At 35.8% G+C, this 12,146-nt stretch overlaps 2 protein-coding genes across 2 annotated transcripts; one reads left to right on the forward strand and one right to left on the reverse strand.

Moving 5' to 3' along the window:
* Nucleotides 1-119: 119 nt before the first annotated feature.
* Nucleotides 120-2,717, reverse strand: LOC125074868. The gene is made up of 5 exons (XM_047686326.1): nt 2,534-2,717; nt 1,964-2,052; nt 1,653-1,777; nt 980-1,056; nt 120-265 (listed from the first exon to the last, which is right to left on the reverse strand). The coding sequence occupies exons 1-5, from the start codon at nt 2,610-2,612 to the stop codon at nt 129-131; spliced, it is 507 nt and encodes a 168-aa protein (XP_047542282.1). The 5' UTR covers nt 2,613-2,717; the 3' UTR covers nt 120-128.
* Nucleotides 2,718-3,562: 845 nt separating this feature from the next.
* LOC125074870 (segment polarity protein dishevelled homolog DVL-3) lies at nt 3,563-10,687 on the forward strand. Its single transcript, XM_047686329.1, has 9 exons — nt 3,563-4,499; nt 6,461-6,632; nt 6,713-6,895; nt 8,031-8,176; nt 8,679-8,836; nt 8,912-9,013; nt 9,170-9,252; nt 9,605-9,755; nt 10,449-10,687. The coding sequence occupies exons 1-8, from the start codon at nt 3,615-3,617 to the stop codon at nt 9,751-9,753; spliced, it is 1,878 nt and encodes a 625-aa protein (XP_047542285.1). The 5' UTR covers nt 3,563-3,614; the 3' UTR covers nt 9,754-9,755; nt 10,449-10,687.
* Nucleotides 10,688-12,146: the final 1,459 nt, after the last annotated feature.

The following is a 12,146-nucleotide window of genomic DNA, read 5'->3' on the forward strand; positions in this document are numbered from 1 at the left end:
CTTGTTCTTCCAAATCGACATATATTTGAGACTTTATTAAATTATTTATTTTTAAAACAATTTGGATAGTTTTTGAGCAGGAAATAAATGATAAAGTGAGTTAAAAAAAAAGTCTTGTCTAAAGATAATTATATTTTATTCGGCGCATGGTTCTCTTTATCCGGCCAGGTCGGGTCACAGGCTGTCTTGACGAGATCCCAAAGGGCGTCACTGTTTGATTCCATTTCAAATGGCAGTAAAAGTCTCCGAGCTTCATTCTTCACATCTAGTTAACATTATTAAGGATCATATTCGTGAAATACAAATCAAATTATAACATTACCTATATTAATATAATATGACCAAATTAGTACATTATTGAAGTTATACTTCTTTAGGCGCGTTACTATGATCCATTTTACTTTTGGATATTAATTATTTGCATGCAATCATATTTATATGCGTATATATGTATATATGTATATACATAGAAGTAATATCAATGGATATAGGGCGTTCCCTACGTTGGTCGTTACCAAAGATACGATGGATTGTGTGAAAGACAATATAGCTGGAAAGAATGTTACTTGTGAGATGATGTCAGACAGAGAAGTAAGGAAGAAGAAGACAGACATGCTACGCCGACCCCAAATAAAATTGGGATGAAGGCAGAAGGATGAATCAAAAACTATTTTCTATTAAATTTAAGAAAAACTATTCACACACACACTTAACATGCAGTTTTTTTTCTTACTGGCAAGCAAGCCACCTGAAGTGTTCACCACAGCCAAGACATAAGAAATATTAAACATTCCTTGTACCCACCCAGTCATCTCTTACCACAAAGTTATATTGTTATTATAAATTACAATTTCCCATTTAGAAGATTGTTTTTGAAGCAATTGTAATTAATATTACAAATATCTGTATCATAGCTACAAACATTCAATAAAACATTTAATTTATAAAAATATAATATTAGATAGTTAAAAAAGGATACAGCCTTTAGCAATGTTCGGTGGTGCGCTGAAATCGAGCCGAATACCGGTCAACTCTTTTGCTAGCTGATAGCTCTCCCTGTCGACATAAAAACAATTATACACTCCATTCAAAGAAGTTATGATTTATTAAAGCATCATATATCATTTCTGTATTAGAACCAGTGTTATTTTAGGAATCTTTTCCTGAAGAGATCTTTTTTTTATGCCTATACCATACATGAGTATGTCAGGGGACTGTATCATCAGTACCATAACTGTTCAACAATTAGAAACATCATTAGCAGCCCGTAAATGTCCCACTGCTGGGATAAAGGCCTCCTCTCCTTTGAGGACAAGGTTTGGAGCATATTCCACCACGCTGCTCCAATGCGGGTTGGCGGAATACACATGTGGCTGAATTTCGTTGAAATTAGACACATGCAGGTTTCCTCACGATGTTTTCCTTCACCGCCGAGCACGAGATGAATTATAAACACAAATTAAGCACATGAAATTTCAGTGGTGCCTGCCTGGGTTTGAACCCGAAATCATCGGTTAAGATGCACGCGTTCTAGCCACTGGGCCATCTCGGCTCGCTTAGAAACATCATAGAGGCGAAAATATTAATAAGCGAGGCCAGGTTAACTTATCAATATTTATTAATTAAAGTAAAATAAAAGACTATTAACATACTTAGCATTGTCCAGCCGATGTTGATCACTATCTGTGATGGTGAGCCTCGACTCAAACACAGCACATACCCGTTCCAGCTCGCTTCCCCTACGAGACAATTCAGACAATTGCTGAGTCAGCTCATTCTGGAAATTAATTTGTACATGATTAACAAAGAAATATTTCACAAAATCAGAAGAGGACTTCGACCAAACAAGTCTTTAAGACTTATATGTTATAAATAGTATAACTTGTAACAATTAGTACGAAGAAATTCAGATAACTTTTCATTTCAGATAACTTTTGGACAGAAGAGAGAGAATTAAACTTACTTTGATCGTTAACTCTTGAGCGAGTTTGTTTTCAAGTTCATTTCTTTTCTTACACGCCTTTAATTGTTGTTGTTGCTTGTCTATTCTATCTGAAAAATTAAGATTAATATATGAAATAAATATACAGTTACGCCGAATCGATAATATGAGAGCTAGATAAACATATACCAATGAATATTATGTTTATTTACCTCACGATTTGAACATTGTTCGAGTTCTCCTTACGAGCTTTGATAATGATGCACAAGTCTTGGACCATCGGAATTGAACCATTTAAATCTTTTTAGAGGGATGGGAGTTAGTCAAAACACTACTTGCACATCCGGCTGTTGTGCTTAAGACAGGTCTGAACTTACAGTTTCATAATACAATACGTATTATGATTATGTACAATCATTTTAAGATATCTATAATATGAATATCAACGAAAAAATCTATCAATCTTTACGTCAATCTTTACGAGAATAAAATAAGATCTATAAATGTTTTGACTATATAATAGAATTATCGTAACTGTTAAATCAAATACATTTTCTCGAAAATAGTTGTAATGTTTACAGTTAAACTTACCATCTACTTTTTTACAGAAAGCATCGAACTCATCACAGACTCGAAGGTACCAGGGTTCAGAAACATTCATGGCACTCATTTTTAAGTTTTTAAATTGATATTATAGAGTTTATTATTGTTAGATTATACTTTAAAAGCATGCTATGTACTCATTAGTTTGAATTTAAAAAACGATTTTATTGTGTTGTCATGAAATGACATCCATTCAAAACACGATAAAGTGATGCCAGTTAAAATTTTTGTTAATAATAAAAACATCTCTCTGTTTATTAATAAGATTGATGTTTTCTAAAATTTTTATTTATTAGTTATTCTTAATTATAGTATTGCGCTCAAGTTGTAGAACCTTTTAAGTAGTTTAAAAAAATATATCATAGCTATGTGATTTTTAGAGTTTTATTTTTTGAGATATATTTGGTAAAAAAATTGAAACTAAAAAAAATATTACTGTTTTCGACACAGTGTAATTTCATTGAATTGCATTGTTTTAAAGTTTCAGTAATGGTTGGTAAAATTCGTAAAATCCTCTAGAAACACTGAACCTTTTTTCCTTTGTAAGAAAATTTTTTTTAGTGATGCCGAAAATCGGTATCAAGTCCAAAAATAAAATCGGTATACACATCTTTTAGGAGATTACTATATTCCTTTTGTTCCATCAAAATTTTAATTACTATACAATACGCATAAGAAGATGGTTAATTAATATTACTAAAAAAATCTTAATGTATTTACTTTCAAAAATTGTTATATTAAAAATAATGACATTTAGTTGAAAGCCTAGTCTTCTTATCAATTATCATTATCAGTGATATGATGATAAGATTTATAGATCGTATATATTCAACTTGAAAAAGTTTATTTAAATATAAAATATATTTTCAATTTTCTATGCAATAAATTTAAATTCACACGTATTGATGTAAACATCAGACAGGAAAAGCTAGACAATTTAATATACCTAGGTGACGGTGGCGCTGCATATAGTCATCGAGCGAAGTGATTTTGTGGCCATTTTTGTGATGGCGGCCGATATTTATAGATCGTAAGGGTGTTGTTAGTTTTCAATAATAAATGTTTTAAAATGGAGGAGACAAAAGTTATTTATTATATAGATGATGAGGAGACGCCGTATCTGGTCAAAATACCGATATCGCCTGAAAAAGTGACATTGTTGGATTTTAAGAATCAATTGAATAGACCGAATTACAAGTTTTTTTTCAAATCAATGGACGATGACTTCGGTGTTGTTAAAGAAGAAATAGTCGATGATAACGCTCATTTGCCGTGTTTTAATGGTCGTGTAGTGTCGTGGTTAGTGTCTGCCGAGGGTTCCAATCCTTCAGACGGTGCTTCACAGTGTACCGACAGCAATGCTGGTAAAACGAAACAAAACATCCACGGAGCACCGACGGTGCCTCTCACGAGGGACACCTGCACGGACACGGATAGTACGATAAGCTCCCGACCAGGTCACAGGGCTTCGTGTGACAAATATAAATACAGAGGTCTACGGATAAATGGTCATTCAAAGTATGGTAACCATGGTCTCGAATACGAGACGGCTTCCGTTCTCAGCTCGGACTTGGACTCCACGAGCTTATTCGATAGTCAATCGGAGATTACGACCACTACGGGAAGGCATACGAACGCGTCAGTTGATAGGGCTCTCACAGAATGCAGTAGCGTGTCACATTTACAAGTCAGTTCGAGGAAAAGACCACAAAGGAGACGGAAGAGGCCCCAAGTTATGTCAAGAACGTCCTCCTACTCCTCGATAACGGACTCCACGATGTCAATGCACATAATAACGGTTACATTGAACATGGACACAGTGAACTTTCTCGGGATTTCCATTGTGGGGCAATCGAATAAAGGTGGTGATGGGGGTATATATGTCGGGAGTATAATGAAAGGTGGTGCAGTGGCTTTGGACGGGCGTATTGAACCTGGGGACATGATATTACAGGTAATTTAACCTATTTTATTGACACAATGAAATTATTGAAGGATTACATTTTTTATTAACATTTAAACAATAGTAAAAATAATGGAAATTATGGTAATGAAAAAGTATAATCCAGATTATTGAGTATCGCAGTCGTAAATAAGATTTACAGCGATAATTAGTATTTTTGTGTACCAGTTTAAATGGTCAGAGTGTAACCACAGGCACAAGGGATGTAACGTCTTAGTTCTCAAGGTTGGTGGAGCATTACTGAAATCAGTATTTAATATTTCTTACAATACCAGGTGGTTCGTTTCCCAATCTGACAACATCAAGGAAACTGTTGCTTTCAAAACAGTCAACACATATCTCACCGGGAAAGAAATGACATCTTACACCTAAATTATTATATATTGATTATGACTTTATATAGAACCCCAGTCCATCCCAACTTACGAGTAAAATTTGTGCAAAGTTATCCGCTTCTTCCAATGAAGTTGAAATTTCCATAAAACTTAGTAAACGTCTAGATTTTTAAGAATAACTATACAATAAAAATGTTAGATTTCTAAAGTCAATTTTACCTATAGTTTTGGTGTTCATATCTACATCAGCTTACGTAATATAATAAATTCAGTACTGGACTTATCAACGATAAACTCAGATTATATAAATGTCTTTATTCAGTCGACTTAAGTCGATTAAGTAATCTTACACTTGTAACTCAGAATAACAAAAGTCTAAATAGTAACCATTACTTTTGACTTAACCCAGGACTTGAATCAAGGCAATTGTGTAAATACCACGCAGATTGCAGTCCCCTAATTGCACTCTAGTGTGCTGTGTATGACTGCACTATATGTTCGGTTGGTTAATATCAAGTGCAGATAATTTTTAGACAAACAACTACTAATTAATCTGTAATTAAAATGGTGAATAAGAGTAACTACTTGTTGGGTCTTTTTGATAGAATCTAGTTTTTGAAAACTTTGCATTTAATTTAACACTGTAATGTAACGATTCTAAAATGCTTTTATGAGTGTTGAATAAAGAATATTTCGATTTTTAAAATGATTTTTATCATGGCAGCACTAATAATTTATTCTTAGATTTATTAATTGTTTAAAATTTACGGCTAGATAATGTCCGACCCACTATTTGGCAAAGGATACCCTTATGGTGGTTTTGATTTGACTCCATTGTTTAAGTGTTAAAATATAAGTCAATGGTATTCATAATAGGTATGATTGTTTCATGTCTATATGATGTTTTATAATTAGCAATGATTTAATGCAAATAAACATCAATTAGAGAATTATTAGATGGATTAATAATGATGTTGTCAATATATGAAGTTATTATCCACACACACTAACACATACACATATATATTGCAATTATTGTATAAAATAATAATAATTGCATTATAATGAATTATAAAAACCGATAGTTAACTTAAACATATAAGCTTATATTGGTATTTAAATAAATATATAATTTGAAATGTTTGAAAATAGTATGACACATTAGCAGCTTGTAAATTACCCACTGCTGGCAATTGCTGCAGGCTAAGGCCTCTTCTCCAATTCAGTGGTGCTTGCCTGGGTTTGAAACCGAAATCATCGGTTAAGGTGCACGCGTTCTAACCACTGGGCCCTCTCGGCTCTTTACTAAAGACTGCTACACAAAAATAGAACCTAGGGCCTTTTTCATACCATCTATACTAATTTTATAAATACAAAAGTAACTCTGTCTGTCTATTGGGCTTTCCAACTAAACTGCTAAGCCGAATGTGATGAAATTTCGTGTGAAGCAAGCTTGTACTTCATGGTAGGATTTTTTTAAACCTAACCTCTGCTGGACAACCCCCTAAAACGTATCTATAAATTAACATTCATGATATTTCCCATGTGTGTAATCCATCAATATTGACTGTTTGATTTGAAATATTTTTCATTCATGTAAATATTTTAACTTTACAGGTGAACGATGTCAACTTCGAAGACATGACAAATGACGAGGCAGTGAGAGTCCTGCGCGAGGTGGTGCAGAAGCCGGGCCCTATCAAACTGGTCGTTGCCAAGTGTTGGGATCCTAATCCCAAGGGTTATTTTACCATACCACGGACAGAACCCGTGAGACCCATCGATCCTGGTGAGTCCCCAACTGAATCTTACCTGCCTGATTTATTGGAGATATTTTAGATTTTTCTTCTATAATGTTTTGGTTTTTAGGTGCCTGGGTGGCTCACACGCAAGCGCTACGAGAGGCATATCCTCCTCCCCCTCTGTCTACACTCCCCGCTGCTTCCATCCCCGAGCGGGCCTCCGACGCGGGTTCATTACCTTCGGAACCTCAATTGTCTGTTGGAATGGATATGGCTTTAGTCGTGAGAGCGATGCTAAGGCCTGATTCCGGTAAGTAAGACATTATACTGGTTTTACATAGACATATCTGACTAAAAAGTGAAACAGATCTCCACTAAAGTCATACTATGGGAAACTTCGCCTACTGTTAAGGAAAATGTTCTGACCTGATTCCTGTGGCAGAATTTGTTACAGTATGTTTACAAACAATGTTTTCCATAACCAAGATCAATAAAAATATAATTGTGAACTTAAAATCTCAGCGGTGCTTGTAGTGAGATGTTAATATGGTTTTCTTATAAAACTACGAAATATTCAACAAAAAAGGACTGAATTAAAGGTTAAAAAATTTAATTAAAAAAAAAACTTGTAATTAAAACTTTTTGTTTCAACCGTACAGGATGTATCAGATATATAGTCTGTACCAATCGTATAAGGAATAAAGATAAACAAACCATAGATTTTCATATTCCATGTGATTTGCTAATAGCAAAGCTATATTGTGCACTACGAACAGTTCTTAATTAACATATATTTATTTTAATAAACCACCATTACACTAAACTACTTATATCCGCTTCAATGTTTCTTTCAAAGTACCGATAGCAATTTCGTCGACGTTTAAAACTCCACTTGTTCGAAAATCCATCATGAATATCATAGATTAATCAAGCTCTCGAAAAATTATATCCAGAGCTGTCTCAAGCTATGCTGGGGCCCTTGGGCACCCATGAATTTGGGGCCCTTTTGCTAGATATTTACTACCATGTACAAATAATTTGCTTATGGCGAGGCCTTAAGTATAGTTTCAAACAAACGGTGCGGTAATTTTAGTATATTCATAGGAATCTGATTGGTTGTACAATCTTATGGCTATTTTATAGCCTTTTTTGGTAAATATGTTACGTTATTTCTTACAAATATATCACTTTCGAAAATATACATATCAGTCAATGTGAGAACAAACGTGTGAAAGAAGTTGTTGGTTCTACGGGGCCCTCTCAGAATGGGCGCCCTGGGCGCACGCCCCATGTGCCCTATGGTAAAGATAGTAAAGATGGTAATGATGATATCGCTTCAATTTGCCGTCAAATGTTGTTAACTTTGTCCTCTTGCCGTTGGAATGGACTGTACACATAATGTGCGACAGAGAAAGCACGAGATCTTAAATAATAATTTCTTACAGGCTTAGAAATACGTGACCGGATGTGGTTGAAGATAACCATACCGAACGCCTTCATCGGTGCCGACGTCGTCGACTGGATACTGCAGCACGTAGCCGGCATCGCCGACAGGCGCGACGCCAGGAAATACGCATCGCATATGCTCAAGGTACAGTCAGCAAAATAGTGTTGATTTTATATATTTTTTTTATTGTTAAAACTGGAGGCTCGTTGGTGGAATATTTATTCGTTTATAAAATGTATATTTAGAAATGAGCTGTCTGAAATTCTACTTAACCAATACATAAAAAACTTAGCAAAAGAACAGTGCATTTCAAAGATGGTCATGTCCCTTATGACCCCTCCCGAAATCTTTGGTGTCAAATTGAACATTCCATAAAATAATACAAATCTAAATCCTATTTCGTCCATTTGTGACGTTCCTAAAACTTGGTTGAGTTAATATTATCCAGAGACAATCACAGATGTCTTATAGATAAAGGCAAATAAGCCATTGACTAGCTGTGACCGCTCCTGTAAGTTGCTGCGCTTAGCTTCAAATCAACGCGACAAAGGAATTCCATGTTCTGGTTCTTGTATGGATTAATCTGAAAGGGGAGGCGCGGGATTAAGAGACAAATGAAAAACGTAATTGTATATTGTCTTTATAGGCTGGTTTCATCCGCCACACGGTGAACAAGATAACGTTCAGCGAGCAGTGCTACTACGTGGCGGGCGAGCTGTGCGCCGACCTCGCCGCCCTGCGCCTGCGCAGCGCCGACCAGGACAGCCTCGCGTCCGACACGCTCGCGCCGCTGCCCAACCCGAAGTGCGTACACGCACGCGCAGATAACGAGATCATGGTGTGCGGAGTCCAGACCTAATTTTTTTCCTATCTCCGCAGCATGATGGGTCCCGGATACATGCCGTACGCGGGCTCGTACGGCTACCAGCCGATACCCTTCAAGTACTCCTCCTGCGTGACCAGCGAGCATACTATATATGGGTGAGTCACAAATTACTGTTGATACCAAAAATATACTTCATTCAAGTAGGCTTTTGAATCGTCTTTAACAAACTTTCTTACCGGTTCGGAATGCAGATTCTACCGAGAAGAACCGGCAAGAGACTATATATATATATTTAATCAATTATGTTACAGATATAATCGTGAAGAGAGCGTGCTGTCGGGTAGCGGAGGATCGAGTGCCGGTTCAGATCATCTTACCGCAAAAGAACCAACCGGTAATACACTCTACAAATTTTTAATGCACTGGGATCATAAATTTTATATAATTTGCAATTAGTATATAATATAGGCAAAATTTTTTTTTTTTTTTGCTAACCGTACTTTTTAAGTGTCAGGTCGAAGCGTCAGTAGCGCAATGGGCGGCCTAGCGATGTAAAAAGTCGCAGGTACGATCCCGACTCCTCATGTTATTGTCGGCCCCACTCCATGCACAAGCTTAAATTATAATTGTAGGGGTAAATAGGGGGATGGGGCAATGTACTTGCACCATCGCAAAGCAGTCGTATAATATGTTATTAGTATGGTTTCGAACTGACTGACTGACATTACTTTTCATGTAACTCTCAGCAGCGACCCGCGAGAACGAAGTGAAGTCGACGTCGAGCGGGTCGGGCGCCAGCGTCGTCGCGGACGGCGGCGGCGGCGGCACGCGGCGCTCGCACTCGCACTCCAGCGGCTCCGACCGCGCCAACGACCGCCCCGTGCTGTTCCTGTAACGGTCGGTGACCTCTCTAAATTATTTTGACAAAAAAAAAAAAGTCTTCTCAGGTCAGGGTGTTCCTTTTTCCGAACCGGTGGTAGTGTTTAATTTGACTATCAGTAAATAAGTGTAATGCTTCTATGTTGAATAAAGGAATTTGAGTTTGAGTTTATTACTATGCAATAGCCAAGTTTTGAGCACACGTTACTGTTCCGATGAGATGCTGGAGAGAGAAATCGTGAAGATACGTGAAGCGCTCGAATTTCTAATTTTAACATTAATATTAGCAGCCTGTAAATTTCCCACTGCTGGGCTAAGGGCCTCCTCTCCCTTTGAGGTTTGGAGCGTATTCGCTGCTCCTATGCGGGTTGGTGGAATACAAAAGTGGCAGAATTTCGTTGAATTTAGACACATGCAGGTTTCCTCACAATGTTTTCCTTCACCGCCGAGCACGAGATGAATTATGAACACAAATTCAGCACATGAAAATTCAGTGGTGCCTGCCTGGATTTGAACGCGAAATCATCGGTTACGATGCACGCGTTCTAACCACTGGGTCATCTCGGCTCATTTCTAATTTATTTATATAAAAACACAATTGTGTTTGGAACACGGAAGGCCAAACGAAACCTATCAGAGACCGTTGAACAGTAAGAACTTTTTTTTTTCAATGTATATTTTAAAATCTTTTTTTTTTTTGTTTTTTTCCAGGACAAAGTTCTGAAGCGTCCGCCACTGCCAAATAATTATAGGAATTTACGTACGTATTAAATGTTATGAACAATACTATACATTGTATTATAATTATTATTAGTAATGTCATCGAACGGATGTGAACACCATGTATCGGACCAGCTACGGTCCATGGCAACGATCATGGACCGACCGAGGACCATCGAGCGACGATGGGTCGCGTTATGCATTAGTAACGATCAACGTTTTAATTTATTTTAAATTTAAAATAAAATTATTAATTTTATAAGAATTCATATTGTTTTTTTTTTTTTGTTATTACAATATTTTATGGAAATATTTCTTTGCATATGCATTTATTTAGGGATGCACTATGTTTGATGATTCATTTCGTATGTCGGTAAGTTTTGTAAATGTGATGTTTTTCTATAGTACATTCCAATGGCAGGAGAAGTTACTAACAACTAATCTTAGATTTATATATTGCATGTGATTTGTATTAGTTCTGATGTATTGTGCACTACAAACAGATCTCGGTTAATATACCTTTATTTAAATTATAACATGGCTTCATCTCATGATTTATTTATTCTAAAGTTCCGTTTGTAACTTCACCGATGTTCAAAACGCTGTTTTTCTCAAGATATTGACAATGTTATGTTAATTTGTCAAGTTAAGTCCTTTAGTCGTCCCGCCATTGGAATCGACTATATTATTTCTTCAATTGTAATGTGCCATTGTTTAGTATCAAATATATATTTGTATAATTTGAAAATACCCCCTGATACACCTATGACTTGATGACGTAATTATATTTTATTCGAATTTAATGTCGTGTTAATTTATTTTGATTGGACTAAAGGACATTGCTAACTCTTTTTTTGTACCCCCTTTCTTAATTGTTGGGGGGTGAAAATGTTTGCAACTTTTTTGTCGTATCAAATTATGGTATCTTATTTTGTGAAAACGATAATTAGGAAGGAAGTCACCAGTCTCCTTGTTTTTTGTCAGAAATATTAAGGGGGGATCAAATGTTGAATGAAACAAGGGGACTGCCTTCCACTGTTCAAATGAGTAAAACTATTCAATAAGCATTAGGAATGTTTCGACTTCGACTCGACCATGTATCTTTTACTTAGCCAGCGCGATTAAAAACGCAACGCAATTTTTTTTTTGTAATTTTCAAAGGTAACGGATTTCATCCTTTGCATAAAATATGAACAATAAAAAAAATTAAATTATTGATTCTTTTTTCGAAATAATATTCGAATCTATATTTTGCTTGTGTGAATGAATGATTACTTAAAAACGGTAGAGTTTCATTATAGGCAAGAAAAACGGTAATTTTGTATTTAGAACGATGAAGTTCAAATTCATTTATTCCACGTAGAAGCATTTATTGATAATATTAAAAACTATTACCGGTTCAGAAACGATACGGACCTGATCCGCGGATAGCCGGCTAAAGGAACTCGGCAGGTTTATAAAACTTATTTTGTAATTGTTTACAAAGATAAATTAATACGCGGCAGGTGATTTTATAAGATTTTTTTTGCATGTCATAAATGGTTACAGTAATCCTTCATAATCTGTGGTAGAAGTAATACCTTTTTAACTACAATTCAAACCGAATCAGTAATAACTTACATGTCAATTACATAAGCACTCGTTATAATGCAAATTCTTAGTTATCTGATATGAATCGTCCCCTCCACT

The sequence above is a fragment of the Vanessa atalanta genome, chromosome 28 (assembly GCF_905147765.1).
Source record: "Vanessa atalanta chromosome 28, ilVanAtal1.2, whole genome shotgun sequence".
NCBI lineage: Eukaryota > Metazoa > Arthropoda > Insecta > Lepidoptera > Nymphalidae > Vanessa > Vanessa atalanta.

Excerpts from the sequence above, each read along its gene's own strand:
- LOC125074868 (XM_047686326.1), bottom strand. The coding sequence starts at position 2,612 with ATGAGTGCCATGAATGTTTCTGAACCCTGGTACCTTCGAGTCTGTGAT. Across the intron at positions 1,057-1,652 it reads CATCGGCTGGACAATGCTAA|GGAGAGCTATCAGCTAGCAA; the intron begins GTATGTTAATAG and ends TTATGTCGACAG. Across the intron at positions 266-979 it reads ACCGAACATTGCTAAAGGCT|ATGTGAAGAATGAAGCTCGG; the intron begins GTATCCTTTTTT and ends AATGTTAACTAG.
- LOC125074870 (XM_047686329.1), top strand. The coding sequence starts at position 3,615 with ATGGAGGAGACAAAAGTTATTTATTATATAGATGATGAGGAGACGCCG. Across the intron at positions 4,500-6,460 it reads CTGGGGACATGATATTACAG|GTGAACGATGTCAACTTCGA; the intron begins GTAATTTAACCT and ends TTAACTTTACAG. Across the intron at positions 8,177-8,678 it reads ACGCATCGCATATGCTCAAG|GCTGGTTTCATCCGCCACAC; the intron begins GTACAGTCAGCA and ends TTGTCTTTATAG.